Raw genomic sequence first — 15909 nt, 5'->3', positions numbered from 1 at the left:
GGGAGGAAGGGAGGAAGAAGGAAGGAAGGAAGGAAGGAAGGAAGGAAGGAAGGAAGGAAGGAAGGAAGGAAGGAGCGAGTTACAAAAGGCCAAATTTTGTATAATTCTTACCTACAGTATGAGGTACCTAGAGTAGTCAACCTCACCGAGAAGGAAGGAGGGAAGAAAGGAACGAAGGAAGGAAGGAAGGGAGGGAGGGAGGGAGGGAGAAAGAAGAGAGGAAGATGGGAGGGAAGGAAGGGGAAGGGAAGGGAAAGAAGGGAAGGAAGGAGGGAAGGAAAGAGAAAAAGAGAACGAAGAAAAAAAGGAGAAAGAGGAAATAAGCCAGTTACAAAAGGCCAAATTTTGTATAATTCTTATCTACAGTATGAGGTACCTAGAGTAGTCAACCTCACCGAGAAAGTGTTTGCCAAGGGTAAGGGCAGGGAGAAATGGGAGTTTAATAGGTACTTTCCATTTTACAAAATGAGTTGTTCTGTGAACGGATGGTGGTCATGTAGCATGAAGTGAATGTACTTAATGCTACTGCTTACCTAAGATGGTATTTGTTATATGTATTTCTTTTAATTGCATTTTAAATAAAATCAAGTAGTGGATGCAAGTTATTTAGACATGAAGATAAATAGCTGAAGCAACTGGGGTAGTTAACTTTAAGGAATGGATGTTCAGGTGAGGAGTAGTGGAGCAGGAGCACAGTATTTTCATTATGTATCTTCTAGAACTATGACTTTAAAGCTATGTAAATGTATTTGGAAAATATAAAAAGATATATGTAAGTTGAAACATTTAGAAAAAAATAGGTCCATGGATTCAAAACCACAAATAGTTAAAAGATCTGGCAACATATGGTCTTCAGACTACAGGAAAAGTAATCTCTGAATTCATTACATGTATGCATGTACATATGTGTGTATATGTAAATCTGTATTACTTAAATGTGAGATGGTAACATATCCTATAGGGAAAAAAGGAAGATAAGGATAAACCCCAGAACAAGAAGGGAGCCATTGCATTTTAGTAGGGTGGCCAGGGAAGTCCTCATTTGATAAGGCCTTGTTTTTGCAGAATGAAGACCTAAAGTCAAAGTAGAAGCCTATCATGTAGATAGGGATTAGGCTTAGCCTGACTTTAAGGAGTAACAGTAGAGAATATGGAGTTGAAGCAGCAAGGAAACAAACCAATAGTTAAGTGTAGCCGCAATCTTGGCAAACAAGGAGTTCTCCTTCATACCAAGTGTAAACTGGAAGACTCCTTTGGGAAGAATGCTTTCAACAGAATTAAGGTGTCCATAGTTGGATGCACCTAGTGTGGCAAGCAGACAGGAAAGGGCAAGTTAGTCCAAAGTGTTCAGCAAAGGTTACTGGAGAGGATGCAGGAGTTAAATCTTCAAGAAGTAGACATCAAGCAGGAGACAGAAGACAGGTTATCTGATATGACAAATCAGGACCAAGGTAAAGGGTTCAATTTTTGCTGCCATTTATTAAATGGACTTGGGCAAGTCATTTGAACCCTGTGCCTTGTAATTAAATGCACAGTTGGCACTCAAACTAACCTGAGGTTACAGCCCAACAAAATGTGTCACATCATTTTTGAGAGGTGGATATGGTATAGTTCGGGCCTCAGATGATCAGTGTTACAACTAGGGCATGAAAGTAGCAGTTAGATAAACAGGAAACAAAAGAAAAATGTGTAGCCTTGAAAATAGAGAGGAAGTCTACAATTTCCAGATTGGATGACTGGGCCAAGTGGTTGTTTGCAAGAACTTAGGTTAGATTTGGGAGTAAAGTGGGGCTACACACATATTTATCTATGGATTTACATAAAAGACTTGAATGGTTGAGATCAACCATGGAAAGCTTTGAGTGCACAAAGATGACTAGGAAGTAGTTGTCTGAAAAATAGAAGAGGGCAATGTCAGGGAAGCCAAGTGAGGAGATAACTTCAAGGCTGGACAGCTAACAATCTAGTTACCTCAGGATGAACTAAAACATCCAACTGTTTATGCATTTAGTCATACAGAGATCATTAGTAACCTTTGCCACAGAAATTTCAGAAGAAATTTTGAGAAAATGGATTAAATGGGCTTAAAAAATGACAGAGAAGTGAAAGCTTGTTTCGGTGTTTGCTATGTTTCCTCAAGTAAGGAACGTTGTTAAACTAAAAAAGATTTTTCCTAAATTTTGTTTTTTTAAATTCATGGTAAATAGCTATTATATGCTTGGTCAGGCAAGCAATGGTAAGCTTGTTTTGGTGTTTGCTATGTTTCCTCAAGTAAGGAACATTGTTAGGCTAAAAAATTTTTTCCTAAATTTTTTTTTTTTTAATTCATGGTAAATAGCTATAATATGCGTAGTCAGGCAAGCAATGGTTTCTTCCTTTCATTAATGACATAGATAATATTATTTCCTAATGAAAAACTGACCTAACCTCCAGATAGAAACTATACATATTGGGTTTTTTTTTTTTTTTTTGAGACGGAGTTTCACTCTTGTTACCCAGGCTGGAGTGCAATGGCGCAATCTCGGCTCACCACAACCTCCGCGTCCTGGGTTCAGGCAATTCTCCTGCCTCAGCNAGCTGATTTTTTGTATTTTTAGTAGAGACGGGGTTTCACCATGTTGACCAGGATGGTCTCGATCTCTTGACCTCGTGATCCACCTGCCTCGGCCTCCCAAAGTACTGGGATTACAGGCGTGAACCACCGCGCCCGGCCACATATTGTTTTAATAGACTCTCATCAGCTGCCTTGACAATTGACTTTGTCATACATTTTAGTAGTATGCAGCTAGCTAACTAAAACCCATGGAGGCAACTTTGGCCAACAGTCACTTGCAGAATTGAAAATATAAGCATGTATACTTACTGTGTCCCACCGATCTTGGATGCTGTCCAGTTCTTAGGATACCAGGTCTTCTATTTAAAGCTATATGATTGAGTCTGTAAATAATTCTCAATTATCATATTTCAGACTTAAGTTTTTTTCTATATTACTATCATGTAATCACTATTCAAAGTAGATGCTACTGATTATGAAGGTATTATTGTACAATCATTAGTAGACTCAGTGTGTTCACATTAGTAATGTTAAGGTTCTACACTGAAAATCAGCTATGCTAATTTTAACAAAACTAGGGGGCTGGGCATGGTGGCCCACACCTATAATCCTAGTACTTTGGGAGGCATAGGGGGCAGATTGCTTGAGGCCAGGGGTTTCAGACCAGCATGGGCAACATGGCCAAACTGTCTCTACTAAAAATATAATTATCTGGACATCATGGCACATACCTGTAATCTCAGCTACCCGGGAGGCTGACGCACGAGAATCATTTGCACCCAGAAGGCAGAGGTTGCAGTAACCAACTAATGGAAGGAACCCATTTTAAATCAGTTTACAGAATCTTGGCTTTTTTCATTTTAATGTCTTTAATAGTACCACCACCAAACCCGCCTTCACACGTTACCAAATCTTTACTACCAAATTTTATTTCAGGATTAAAAAGATAATTCACTTGTGGCCATTTCCTTACTTCTCCCAAAAAATCCTGTCAATATTTGAAAAATATCAATGGCTCTCCCTCACTTTAACAAATAATTTTGGCCAGATTTCTCTCACTAATCTTAAATTCTTCCAGGTCTCATTTTAACAAGCACCAGAATGAGTATTATGAATATATTTAATAATAAAAAATCTGCCAAAAAAAGCAATTCTGAAGAATTTTCACATTCTTTAGTCTATTACTATATGTAATACAAGTACCTGCCCAAAAGTATTTTCATCCTCCTGACTTCTAAACCAAGTGATTTTCCTCAATTCATTAGACTGGATTCTTATAGAAAGATAAAAAAGGTTTTGAATGGGCAAGAACTGCAAAGTTGTGCATACTTATAGAACTTTAGGGAAACAAAAGAATCAAAGAATGGAAAGACACACAAAAGCAAGGTACTTACTGCAACTCTTGGTGTTTTTTCAGTTAAACAAATCTTAAATTCCCAAAGCCAGGTGAACCATTAAACCTTAATAATATAACACAATATCTAAATACTTCAATTCCTAAAGGGAAGAGTAAGTCTGAATTTGTAGTCTTAGGTCAGAAAGTAAAGCCAAGGAAGACAAACTGGAGCATGGTGATTTCCATTTTAGGATCTTAAGTAGAGTGAAGAAGCGCACAACTTCCTAGAAAATTTGAGTAATGTTCTTCAGGCAAAGAAATACAAATCTTGATAGTCATAAATGTGAAATTTTTGTTTTCTCACCAGTGTGGGAAATTCTCAACACAGAGAATGTTTACACTAAACTACAGTTGTTCTCCCCAAAATATACTTGCAACTTGTGTATCTGAATCTCCCATATATTGTCTTTTCCTTTTCAGATAACCACATTTTAATAGGATTGGTGATTGCCAGCACAGTAATTTTGACAGTTTTGGGAGCAATCATTTGGTTCCTGTACAAAAGACATTCTGATTCTCATTTTACCACAGTTTTTTCAACTGCATCCGAATCACCTTATAACGAAGACTGTGTTTTGGTAGTTGCAGAAGAAAATGAATATCCTGTTCAATTTGACTAAGCTTTTGGTAATCTTGCACTAAGATATCAACAAAATGCCTTGGCCGAGATTCTTGGGAAGGATTTTAATATAAAACTTGACATTGGATCTTAGAACTTTAATGGTATTCCTTATTTTAGTAACATTATTTTTATGTATTCATCTGTTGTGACAAAAATTTTTAGGTTCATCATAGAATCAGGTTTTAGAAATGATCATAGATCTAATGCAGTGATTTCAACCACCTCGTCAAATGCAGAATGTCACTTGAATGAAGGAAAGCTTTAAGCCCAAGAAGCAGATAAAAATAAATGCCTAGCCTATTTGTCTTGCCTGATGTATCTTCCCTTCTATTTACTTATATGTTTATTAGTAAATAATGGGGAATAAGTGATTTTAAGTATATCCCATACATTTAAATATCTTTGATAATGGTTACTTTGGCAGGTAATTCCTCTAGAATATATATCTCCTTTTATGATTTAGATGAAGAAAATTTTACAACTTTTACAACACCCCTTAATTTTAGTTTCATTACTTTTACACACACCATTTTATCACGATTCAAGTTTTAATGGAAGTTTATAAATTTTTTCAAACAAAATATGATGGCTGTGTCCAGGAAGGCATGGAGAAAGCTGGCAATTAGGTTAACATATATCAGAGTGCCACTTTAAGGATTTCTCTCCTGCCACCATACCTTTTGTACCTTCCCCTATACAAGATATATCTCATTCTCCTCATTTATTAATTTTTCTTTCAAAGACATGAAAACTGTAAGCTAAAACCAAAGACACTAAGTATAACTGTGGTGATGATGATCAAAGTTTTTAGTACATTTATTGTACATTTTAAGAAAAAGGTGAAAATCATTTGGGGAGTAAAAGAAAAAGCTAAGTGATTTTCCTCACCATCAATAACTCAAAAACAGGCAAGAATGTATAGATTTCATGTAAATTAGTTATGTATCACTTATCAATGGGGACATGTTTTAAAAAATGCGTAGTTAAGGAATCTCTGTGTGAACATCAGCCTGTACTTACATAAACCCAGATGGTATACCCTATTTTGTTCCAAATGTGCACAGCATATTACCGTGCTAAATACTACAGGCAACTGTAACAGTTAAGTATTTGTGTATCTAAATATAGAAAAGGTAAAAGTATGGTCTACTATAGGAACACCGTTCTATATGTGTTCCATTGTTGACTGAAGTATACTGTTTATAAGTCTGAAGCTCAAAGAAAAGCAGTCCCTCTCCTGAATCCACACCCCATCAATTATCTTACTTTCTTGTGGGGAGATACACTATCTCACTAGCTTGACTAATGGCAACAAAGTCCCAGCTTGTGTAATCTCTTTTTATTGACCACATAAATTGAAAACACGCCTCATCACAATTAATGGCACTAACGAGACATGAGTAACTAAAAAGTGACAGAAAACTATCATCAACAGTGTGGCTACTTGGTATTGAAAATGCAGGCATTACACTAGCTGTTAGACAATCATGCTCCGTTAAGAGCTTTACATTTCTGAGATTTTGTGTAGTGATAAAGAAGTCTATTTTATTATTGATTGGCTATTAATGTCAATAGTGAACATTACCCTAGAATTCCTGATTTTCCTACCCAAATTCTACCAGTCCTTGAAGAACCACAGGCACAGTAAAAACATGGTGTATTATGGGAACTAAAAGTTCTAAAGGAGTTCTTAAAGGAGTGGTAGAATTTGGGTAGAAAGTGATTAAGTCCAACTTAAAACCAACAGTCTCAAACATTTAGAACTACAATGTCCGATGAGCCACTAGCCACATGAGGCTACTGAATTTAGTTTAAAATCCAGTCTCCCAGTAACATTAGCCACATTGTCAAGTGTCCAAATCACAGGTGGTTAGTAGGTACTATACCAGGCAACATAGATTACAGAACTGTTTCATTAAGGAAGCTTTATTGGGCTGTGCTGCTCTTAAATCTTACCTTCTACTCAACTCCCATACAACTTTCTTCTGCATGTTTTCATACTTTCTACCTAATGGCAGCTCTTCCAAACTAGCTGTTTTAAACTTATTTAATTTTCAATGTTTGGTTTCATTTTTCAATAGGGCAAGAGGCCTCTGGTAATGAAGTGTGTGCGCTCTCTCTCTCTCTCTCTATATATATATGACGGATTCTCGCTCTGTCACCCAGGCTAGAGTGCAGTGGCTTGACCTCGGCTTAATGCAACCTCTGCCTTGTGGGTTTTCAAGCAATTCTCCTGCCTCAGCCTCCTGAGTAACTGGGACCACAGACCCCTGCCACCACACCCAGCTAACTTTTTGCATGTTTGGTAGAGATGGGGTTTCACCATGTTGGCTAGGCTGGTCTCAAACTCCTGACCCCAAGTGACCACCCATCTTGGCGTCTCAAAGTGCTGGGATTACATGCATAAGCCACCCTGCTTGGCCTACATTTTAATTTTCTTTATATACCTGAACATCTATAACAGGCCCCTTATATATTCATTAGTCAAGAAATAATTGGGTTACACAGGTAGGCTTGTTTACTACATTCAGAATGTAGAAACTGCTTTCTTCAACATCTTGGTTCTAGCTAGTAATAACAATATAATTCTTTGTTTGGCAGATATTTAGAATAACATTTTAAACTATATTTTGTTAGAAAAATGTATGGTCTCTTTGATTCTGAGTTTAAAACTGATAACCAATGAAAGCCTTTTCTCTTATTCCTCTGTCATTTACATGATAATCTGAAACTAATATGACAATATTAAAATACTAAATGGTACTGGAAAACTACAAGAATACTGCAAAGCTTCAGCCATTGTTATCACTGTCATTTAGCATTTAATGACAAAACTATATAGAATATCTGATATGCATACCAATGAATGTTTTGTACTAGTTAAAATTTTTAAATAAAGTTTTACGGGTTAAGCAGAAGACAACTAACATACTGAATTTTATTAAAATTATGTATGTTCAAATTCAAAGCATCCCTAAGGACAACTATCACACTGAATTTTTTTGAAAGTATATATGCTCAAATTCAAAGCACTCTAAGGACCCACAGAATATATTAAAACCACCACCCTTAAATTTTATATTTTTGCTTTACAACAAACAATGCAAAAACAACTGACAAGAGGTGAGCAAATGTTTTAGAACATTTATATTATTATATGAGATTTGAAATTTTAATAAAATTATTGGTTATAAAGTTTGAATTCTTTGAACACCAGTTTAAAAGGAAACATTTCAAACTGTAAATAAATCAGTGTGCACTTTATTTCGAGCCAATGTTTTACATAAAACCAACAAACTTAAGTGTGGGCAAATTGTCATTCACTTTTCAGAAATTACATGGTTCCTATTTAGGTTTGAAAAAGTAGTTTGTTGCAATAACATCAGACCTTAAGGTGTTTTAAAGTGTATCTAAAGGGTATTGACAGAAGAAAAAATACAGTGTTATGTAAGTATACACAACTCATGACCACAGTGTAGATCCATTCATGGTGAATAACGTTCATCTGCCATCCAAAGGTAGTGAAAAATACTAAGTCATCAAATAAATGCTCAGAATTACCAAGTAACAGTTAAAAACGACCAGAATCCAAACAGGTTATTTATATCATATTTATCTATAAAGAAGTGACAACACTAAAAAACACATTGAAAACCAGTGTTTTAAACTCTGAATGTGGGATTTAAAAATATTCCATTAACTTGAGATTGCAATATTTTTTTTAAAACCAAATAGCATTTGACTGGCAATTCTCATATAATTTACAGCTGTAATATTCCTAAAAGGAATATCTACATACTATAGCCTATCAAATATAATCTGCATTTTGCAAATCAATACAAAAATGCATCCATCATTTATGCATTTGATATTTATATACTTTTTTAAAAATTAGATTTTATTGCTAAGTGAATTTGGAATTCAAATTAAATTTGGAAACCTAATATAATGCTCTTCTCAGAACCATCTCCCATTTTTTTAGTTTTTGTTTTTAAACACTGGAAGCAAATGATTATCAAAATGAGACTGCAACTTAAGGCATTTTAAAAGAAAAATAATTAGGTGCCATATGGATTTAATTTCAAACGCATATTTTGTCCCACTTTTCTCACTAGCAAGAGACTAAAACACAAACCTTTTTTTCATAAATATGACTATAGTAATCAGAACACAGAAGAGGGTTGATGGGCATTGCTTAGATATTTAAAACAAGGGTAATACTTTCCCACTCACCTAAAAGAAAAAAACCTTTTTGATTACCAGTTTATAAACATCAGATTTGCTGTGTTAAAAAAGTCCAGCAGAATTTTAATTCAGCAACACTTGAGAATGAATATATATATACAGGCATACATGTGTATGTATATATTCATTTTATATATAGTCAATGTATTTATTAGGCATTCCCCCACAAAATTAATTTATATTTAATTGCCAGTTTTAATAAACACTTGTGTTCACAGATCATCCATCTGTCTTATATGAAGTTAGGCAATATCAAATGTCCTGTTATGGTCTCCATCTTCTTCGGAATCATCCTCTGAAGCTGTTGAAAGAAAACAGGATAGTCAAGAATGATTTTAAGGGGAATAAAAATGGGAAGTGTAAATATGAAGCCAGAACAGCAATGACTTGTAAAAAATCCCAATTTAGTATATTGTTTAATCAAAATGATAAGTTATATGACAGGGTTAGGGTGGTTTGACTGCGGGTGATTCCCATCCACAATGCCCCCGCCCCCCACATCTTTTTGTAATGTTCTATCAATTTTTATAAAAATGAAAATGCTTAAAAATGTTCAAGAGCATCTTCTAAACATTTTTTTCTCAGATAAATCTGTGTTCATAGTAGCTAATGATATATAAACACTAGGAAAAAAAGTGAACTTAAGGCAAGTGCTCTCACACACCTGAGTAGAATCTGGCTTATTACCGCTGCATGTTTGATGCATCCGATGAGAATGAAAAGAAATGTACATAGAATAAGAGGTTATGGGTGTTCTTGCAATTTACATCAAAGCTATGTCTATACAATGCCAAGATAAAAGCTCATTTAGTAAGTTGGAAATGCTTCATATAGACACAGCCTAAATTAAAGTAACTGGATTCAGTAAAACCTATTGTTGAGATTATTCCCCAGTCTCCACACTGTCAGAAACTTATCACCTTTGCAATATTTCTGACCTCAATTTATTCAAGAGTCACTAGTGGCTCAAGAGTTAAAAATAAAGCATCCTGGGTGTCTTTAGGAAGGACACAGTAAGTATAAAACTATGAATTCTATGAACTGCTTTGCATGTGAAAGAAAACGCATACTCACTAAAATAAACAACTAACCACCATCTTTCCCCCATTATCAAGGGCAGAAAGGTTTTATGCACTCTTTTCATATTTACATTGGACAAATTAAGAGCAGCCAACAAATGGAATCAACCTAGGGCAAAGCACAGAAAAACTATGCAACACTAATAGTTTAAATACATTTAATAAATGACACAAACATATAACTAGCTCATGACTGATACAAACTCTATTAAGTTTTATGCTATATCACTGAGAAATTCCAAACTAAAAAATAACGACTTATTAAGAAACTTCTTGTGTTTTTCCATTTAACTCCACTCCACAGGAGACGATAATTTAGTCAGAATCCATTTCAGGTATTTAGGGGTTAACTTGTAGCACCCATGTCTTTCATGCTCAGTTGAGTCTGGACATATTTCACCTCCATCTTTTTCTTCCCACATTAGGAGGGGACAATACTAGGTTTAAGAAACTAAATTTTAAATGATAATGTTAGTTTTTTAAAATGGAGAAATCTGGGGAAAACATACACTGAAACAAATTACTATCATGACATTGAACAAAGTATATAATTTAAAAAAAAACAAAACAGAGAGACCTTTGTATTAGGCCAACATACGGGATATGAAACGAAGGTATAAAGGGAAAAAAACTTTATACCAAAGGAGTTTGCACTGACTCCTTTATTTTCACACATCCTAATTAAAACTGTGAAAATGTTACCTGATTCCATCTCAAATCCTTTTAAAACTTGAAAGTAGCATACACTTAATGACAAAAATCTATGTTTTAGATTATCTAGAATTAAAAGGTTCCTATGAGGACTAAGTCCTTTTTAAACTTAACTTCAAAAGATGTTGAGCTTTCTCTAAAGGTAAAAACAGTATGCATACTATAGATAACACTCCAAATAGTTCAAAGACGAGTATAGAAAGTAATCAACTGAAGAATACGTATTTTAAAAAGACACTTCGAGTAGTGTTTTGGAATGGGTAATGAAGGGTAAAAAAGTAAAATATGCAGGGGTTGGGTGGGGTAATCTTCAATTGCCAGGAACCGTTTCAGAGCCACCAATACCTGTGCCCCATGGTATGAAGCACACTGGAAGTTCCAGGAGATTAAAAAGAAGGTAGGCTGTACAGATGCCTGTCAAGATTTGAGAATTAAGCACCTTCACTTATGAGCCCAGGCAGAAATCCTGACGCCGGAATGTGATCTTAAGACACTGGAGCTATTGGCAGAGCTTGGCTACCTATTAAAGGCCCACGAGGACTTATAACAAAACAAAACAAACAAAACAAAAAACAAAAAACCACAAAAACAAGGATATACCATCTAAAAAAAAAAAAAAAAAAAAAAAGCCAAAAAAAAAAAAAAAAAAAAATCCTCACCAAAATAAGCCCTTTATGGCTTCTGATAGGGATTCAGAATTATGACTCCCGGTCCCATATTTTCCTGGAATCATATACAAGCCCAGGAATATCTTTTATGATCTAACAAATCTGAGTAAACAGGCAAAATTTCTTACCAAAAACAAAATTTAAAAAATCCTAACAGATTAAGAAATATGGTTTGATTAGTAGTTAAGATTTATGCCTTCTTTTTAAATTATAAATCCTGAAATCAAGGTGATCAACAAATTTCTCTTTGGAAAAAAAAAAAAAAAGGGAAATACTGGCAGTTAAAATTACTTTCTTCCATACTTTAAAATATGCTTTAAAAAAACTAATGTCAGTTGCCCAACCCATATTTCCCAAATCAATCATTTTGGTATTATTAGGCCTATAAATGAAGCTCTAATTTGGCAAAAAAGAGTTATACTTAGGTTTTTCTCTGTGGATTTAATTTGCAAAAGTAAATTCAACAAGTCTGGGGAGGGGGGAAATTCCACCTACTTTCGAGATCTTCCATATGTGCCTGAAGAGTTCTTGCAAGGTTAATAAACTAGAAACAATGCAGAAAGAAATACAGTAGTTTAAATGTTGCAAATGGTTCTAAAGAGAGAATCAGTATAGGAGATTCATTTCTACTTAATAAGTCAAACATCATAAAGCCTTTAAATAGGGGTCTTTATCCCCCCAACATCAAAAATTACAAGCTTAATGGCATTAATTTTTAAATGTTTTATATAATCATTATAATCATGTAGAAACCAGTTTTTTAAAATTGGGAGCAGATAAAATAATTTTATCCAATAATAATACTGTTTTCTCATAGCACTTTAAAAAATTATGAAATGGAGGGAAAAAAGCCAAAAAACCATCCCTTGTATTTGGACCCAAATAAATTCAACTTCAGTGGCCATAAAAAACAAAAAACAAAATAAAAAAAACCTCCCAAGAATCCATATTTTCCTACCTAAATTTGATAAAGTATACATTTTATTCCAAAAAAAAGTATACTTTTTTCATTAAAAAAAAAATCCTAACGACTTCCACTTTGGAGTATTATCCAACATTTTGTTATTTTCCATCTTAAAACTTGTAAATATGAACTTTTATAAACACATGAAATTCAAAAGTTTTTACAGGTTTTATATGGTTTATTCATTCTGAAGAATTAAGGTACCTTTTTAGAAATCATTTTACAGTATTAAGGTTTTAGGGGCTCACAATTTCTAAAGTACTTAGAAGTCAAGAGAGCTTTGCTCAAATTCTGAATGCTCTTGATAGATAATAATAATGTTCTTCAATGATCATTATCTGTTAACTGGCTCACTGGAATAATGTCCACATGATGATAAAATACAGAAAAATATTTTACTAATTTAGAAGTAATATACACATTGAATTGCAGTTATGTGATAATTCTCGAAATGAAAACATTACATTAACTCTACTACATTTTTATCATCAAAGTTAACAGTAATATAACAAAGTTTGAAGGATATACTTATAAACATATTTCAAGATATGAAGTGTTCAGAATACTACAATAATGGCAGATATATAGAGACCCTAGCCCTTGCTACACAAAATGGCCCAGACAAGCAAAGCATGAAGTTTCCTCCGGTACGCTGAGGCAAAAAGCATAATTTACTTATAAATACCTAAAAAACAGCTAGCCAAAATGTCATATTATGGCTAATAGTGTACATAGTAAACAACCAACTATTCCATATCTAAAATAGTTTGTAATACGGCCACTTAAAAATTAGTACATTGGTAATATTTTATAGAACAATAACAAATAAATTGAAGCTAATTTCCCATACTCTTTGCTCTTGGAGTTCAATTTCAGGTTTCTAAGTGATAATACTGAGGTTCTGTTTTAGTAAGAAAAAGCCCATTTTCCCTTGATGTTTCCAGTTCTGTTTTTTCAATTAAATACATTCCAATTACCTTCGAGAGCTAGAAAATTACTTCTCTAAAACAGCTTTATGAGAAAATCAGGCTGCTTGTTACAGAAGTCACAAATTTCCATTAAATCTACAATATCTTCATTTTTAAGAAACACTATAAAAATAAAAGCTTCCCAAAGGAAGTAAGACGTGAACATAAAAAACAATCTGCTTTCCAAGGCAAACACTTGCTGGATCACACCCTCCCTCTCCCCAACTTCATTATTACTTACTCGGACACGTGTGCTTGGTTCATTTGTATTTCCCATCATATCAGAAAAGCTTTGTTCGCACAAGTGCAATAACACCACTAGGTAGAGACCAGAGCTGATAAACTCATACTCAGCCTTCAACAGGGAAGCAAACAGGAGAAAAGAAAAATACAGAGAATGAAAAATTAGTAGAATTCAGATTGATACTCACAGTACACTGATAAACTAGAGGAAATGTATTCATATCCAGTTCCTAATGAGATACAATGCCATTTATTAAGAAAAAAAGACCGTCCTTTATAATTTCATAAAATTTTACTTTTTATTCTCATAGTCTTTAGTGTAATAACTTTATATAAAAATGGAACTTTTAAATAATTTGATGGTGGAATGAATGCTTTGCTTTTCTATAAAGCTCATAGATTTCATTATACAAACAGCTATAGCTATATATGTTTAGTTAAAAATTACATTTCATCTATAGCTAAGCCAATATACTACTATAACTAAAACCTATTGTGATAGCTCAAGTGTTTTTCTCTGCAATACAATGAACTTAAAGGCATAGTAAATAAAAGAATGAATTAATAAAGGTAAGAGAATAACTAATCATTCACACAGAAATCTGTAGTTGGTAAAAACAGCTCTTTGATTCCAAACTGTTCTGTTGCGTTAAACTAAAAAGAAGAAGCTGAGACAAAATTAACAGAGTTAAGTCAAGGTTCAGGATTGCTGCCAGGGACACACTTCCAAGTTGCCTTGTGGAGAGTGCTCCAGAGAACAAAAGAAAGGCTCAAATTTTTAAAGAAAAGACAAATCAGGAAAGGAGAGATGACAAAAGTTGTTCACTCTGAATTCTCATTGTTTTACAGAAATAACGTTGGTTAGTGATTGGCTATACACTATTGTACTATAGGGTATATAACATTTATGGCTACTTGGCATTAGTTAGTCTAGAGCCTCCAAAGCAAGTGGCTTCAAGAGATATTCAAGGGAGAGTGAGATGAGAATGCTGTTACATTTTAAACACCTCTCTGGACCTGATAATTTTAAGGAGCTCATATTCCTCAGATTAAATGTTTCTCGCTCCTCTCCCATCCCCCACCCTCGTTGTTTTTAAGCCATGAATACAAATCATGAATATAGTATTATTAAAAATCTAATCTGTCCTTTAATTTTGACACTGAACTACTCATAAACTGAATTGGGTAACTGGTTCATTGGCAGTTAAGAACTCTATGATTTTAGTACCACCTTCAGCAAGTAACTGGTTATCAGAGCCTACTGAGTATTCAAGAAATTTGAGGCCAGGCATGGTGGCTCACACCTGTAATCCCAGCACTTTGGAAGGCTGAGGTGGGTGAACCATTGAGGTCAGGAGTTCAAGACCAGTCTAGTGAACATGACAAAATCCCATCTCTACTAAAAATACAAAAATTAGCCGTGGCAGGTGCCTGTAACCCCAGCTACTTGGGAGCCTTAGGCAGGAGAATCACTTGAACACAGGAGGCAGAGATGGCGCCACTGCACTTCAGCCTGGGCGACAAGAGCAAAACCACACACACACACACACACACACACACACACATACACACACACACGCACACGCTTGTAATGCTTCACTTAATAATTTATTTTTGCCTTTTTAACTTACAAGGGAATAATATATCCACAATTTTTTAAAAAAACTTTAAATAAGGCCATGTGCAGTGTGGCTCACACCTGTAATCCCAGCGCTTTGGGAGGCAGAGGCGGGTGGATCACCTGAGATAAGGAGTTCAAGACCAGCCTGGCCAACATGGTGAAACCCCATCTCTACTAAAAATACAAAAATAAGCCAGGTGTGGAGGAAGGTGCCTGCAATTCCAGATACTCGGGAGGCTGAGGCAGGAGAATCACTTGAACCCAGGAAGCAGAGACTGTAGTGAGCTGAGATCGTGCCACTGCACTCCAGCCTGGGCAACAGAGTGAGGCACCATTTCAAAAAAAAACTTAAATGGTTATCACCTTGTAAAAGATCAAGACACTAGGTAATGAGGAAATAGACTTACCAATCACTTAAAATGAGTGTATCTATCAGGTCACTAGAATCTATTATTCATACAGAACAAACAAGTTAAAACCACAAAGTTTAATCAAGGCTGTCATTGTTTTTAAAATGACTCCACCTGATATTTCCTAATACTTCTAAAGAATATGAGTCATTAAAATGCTTAGAAAACAATAAAACCATTCCTGAGTTCACAAAGGACTGGCCAAGCCTGGTAGCTGATGCCTGTAATCCCAGCACTTGTGGGAGGCCAAGGCGGGCGGACCACAAGGTCAGGCGTTCTAGACCAGCCTGACCAATATGGTGAAACCCTGCCTCTACTAAAAATACAAAAATTAGCCAGGCATGGTGGCACATGCCTGTAACCCCAGCTAGTCAGGAGGCTGAGGCAGGAGAATTGCTTGAACCTGGGAGGCGGTGGCTGCAGTGAGC

The 15909-nt window shown here is 35.0% G+C and overlaps 2 protein-coding genes across 11 annotated transcripts in view; one reads left to right on the top strand and one right to left on the bottom strand.

The window, feature by feature from the left end:
- The window catches only part of LOC108316766 (lymphocyte antigen 75), a 145377-nt gene extending 137887 nt beyond the window's left edge, over positions 1-7490 (top strand). The window contains 1 exon segment of the mRNA XM_017546868.2: positions 4371-7490. Coding sequence (XP_017402357.1) covers positions 4371-4570 — 200 coding nt within the window. The 3' untranslated portion in view covers positions 4571-7490.
- Positions 7491-7816: 326 nt separating this feature from the next.
- The window catches only part of MARCHF7 (membrane associated ring-CH-type finger 7), a 54994-nt gene continuing 46901 nt past the window's right edge, over positions 7817-15909 (bottom strand). For 6 of the 10 annotated variants that reach the window (XR_005203303.1, XR_005203307.1, XM_037745484.1 and 3 more), the window contains 3 exons: positions 13449-13562; positions 11771-11819; positions 7818-9118 (listed from right to left, as the gene is read on the bottom strand). Coding sequence is in view for 7 of the 10 variants with exons in the window: in XM_037745484.1 (XP_037601412.1) it covers positions 9060-9118; positions 11771-11819; positions 13449-13562 (222 nt within the window). In the remaining 3 variants the exon portion in view is untranslated. Of the gene's footprint in view, positions 9119-9481; positions 9507-11770; positions 11820-13448; positions 13563-15909 lie in introns of all 10 variants that reach the window. The other 4 variants (XR_005203304.1, XM_037745493.1, XM_037745489.1 and 1 more) reach the window with 3 other exon arrangements.

Source organism: Cebus imitator, unplaced genomic scaffold (genome assembly GCF_001604975.1).
Source record: "Cebus imitator isolate Cc_AM_T3 unplaced genomic scaffold, Cebus_imitator-1.0 Scaffold10, whole genome shotgun sequence".
NCBI classification, from domain to species: domain Eukaryota; kingdom Metazoa; phylum Chordata; class Mammalia; order Primates; family Cebidae; genus Cebus; species Cebus imitator.
Note: the sequence above shows the minus strand (reverse complement) of the source record. Positions and strands in the feature narration are given on the sequence as shown.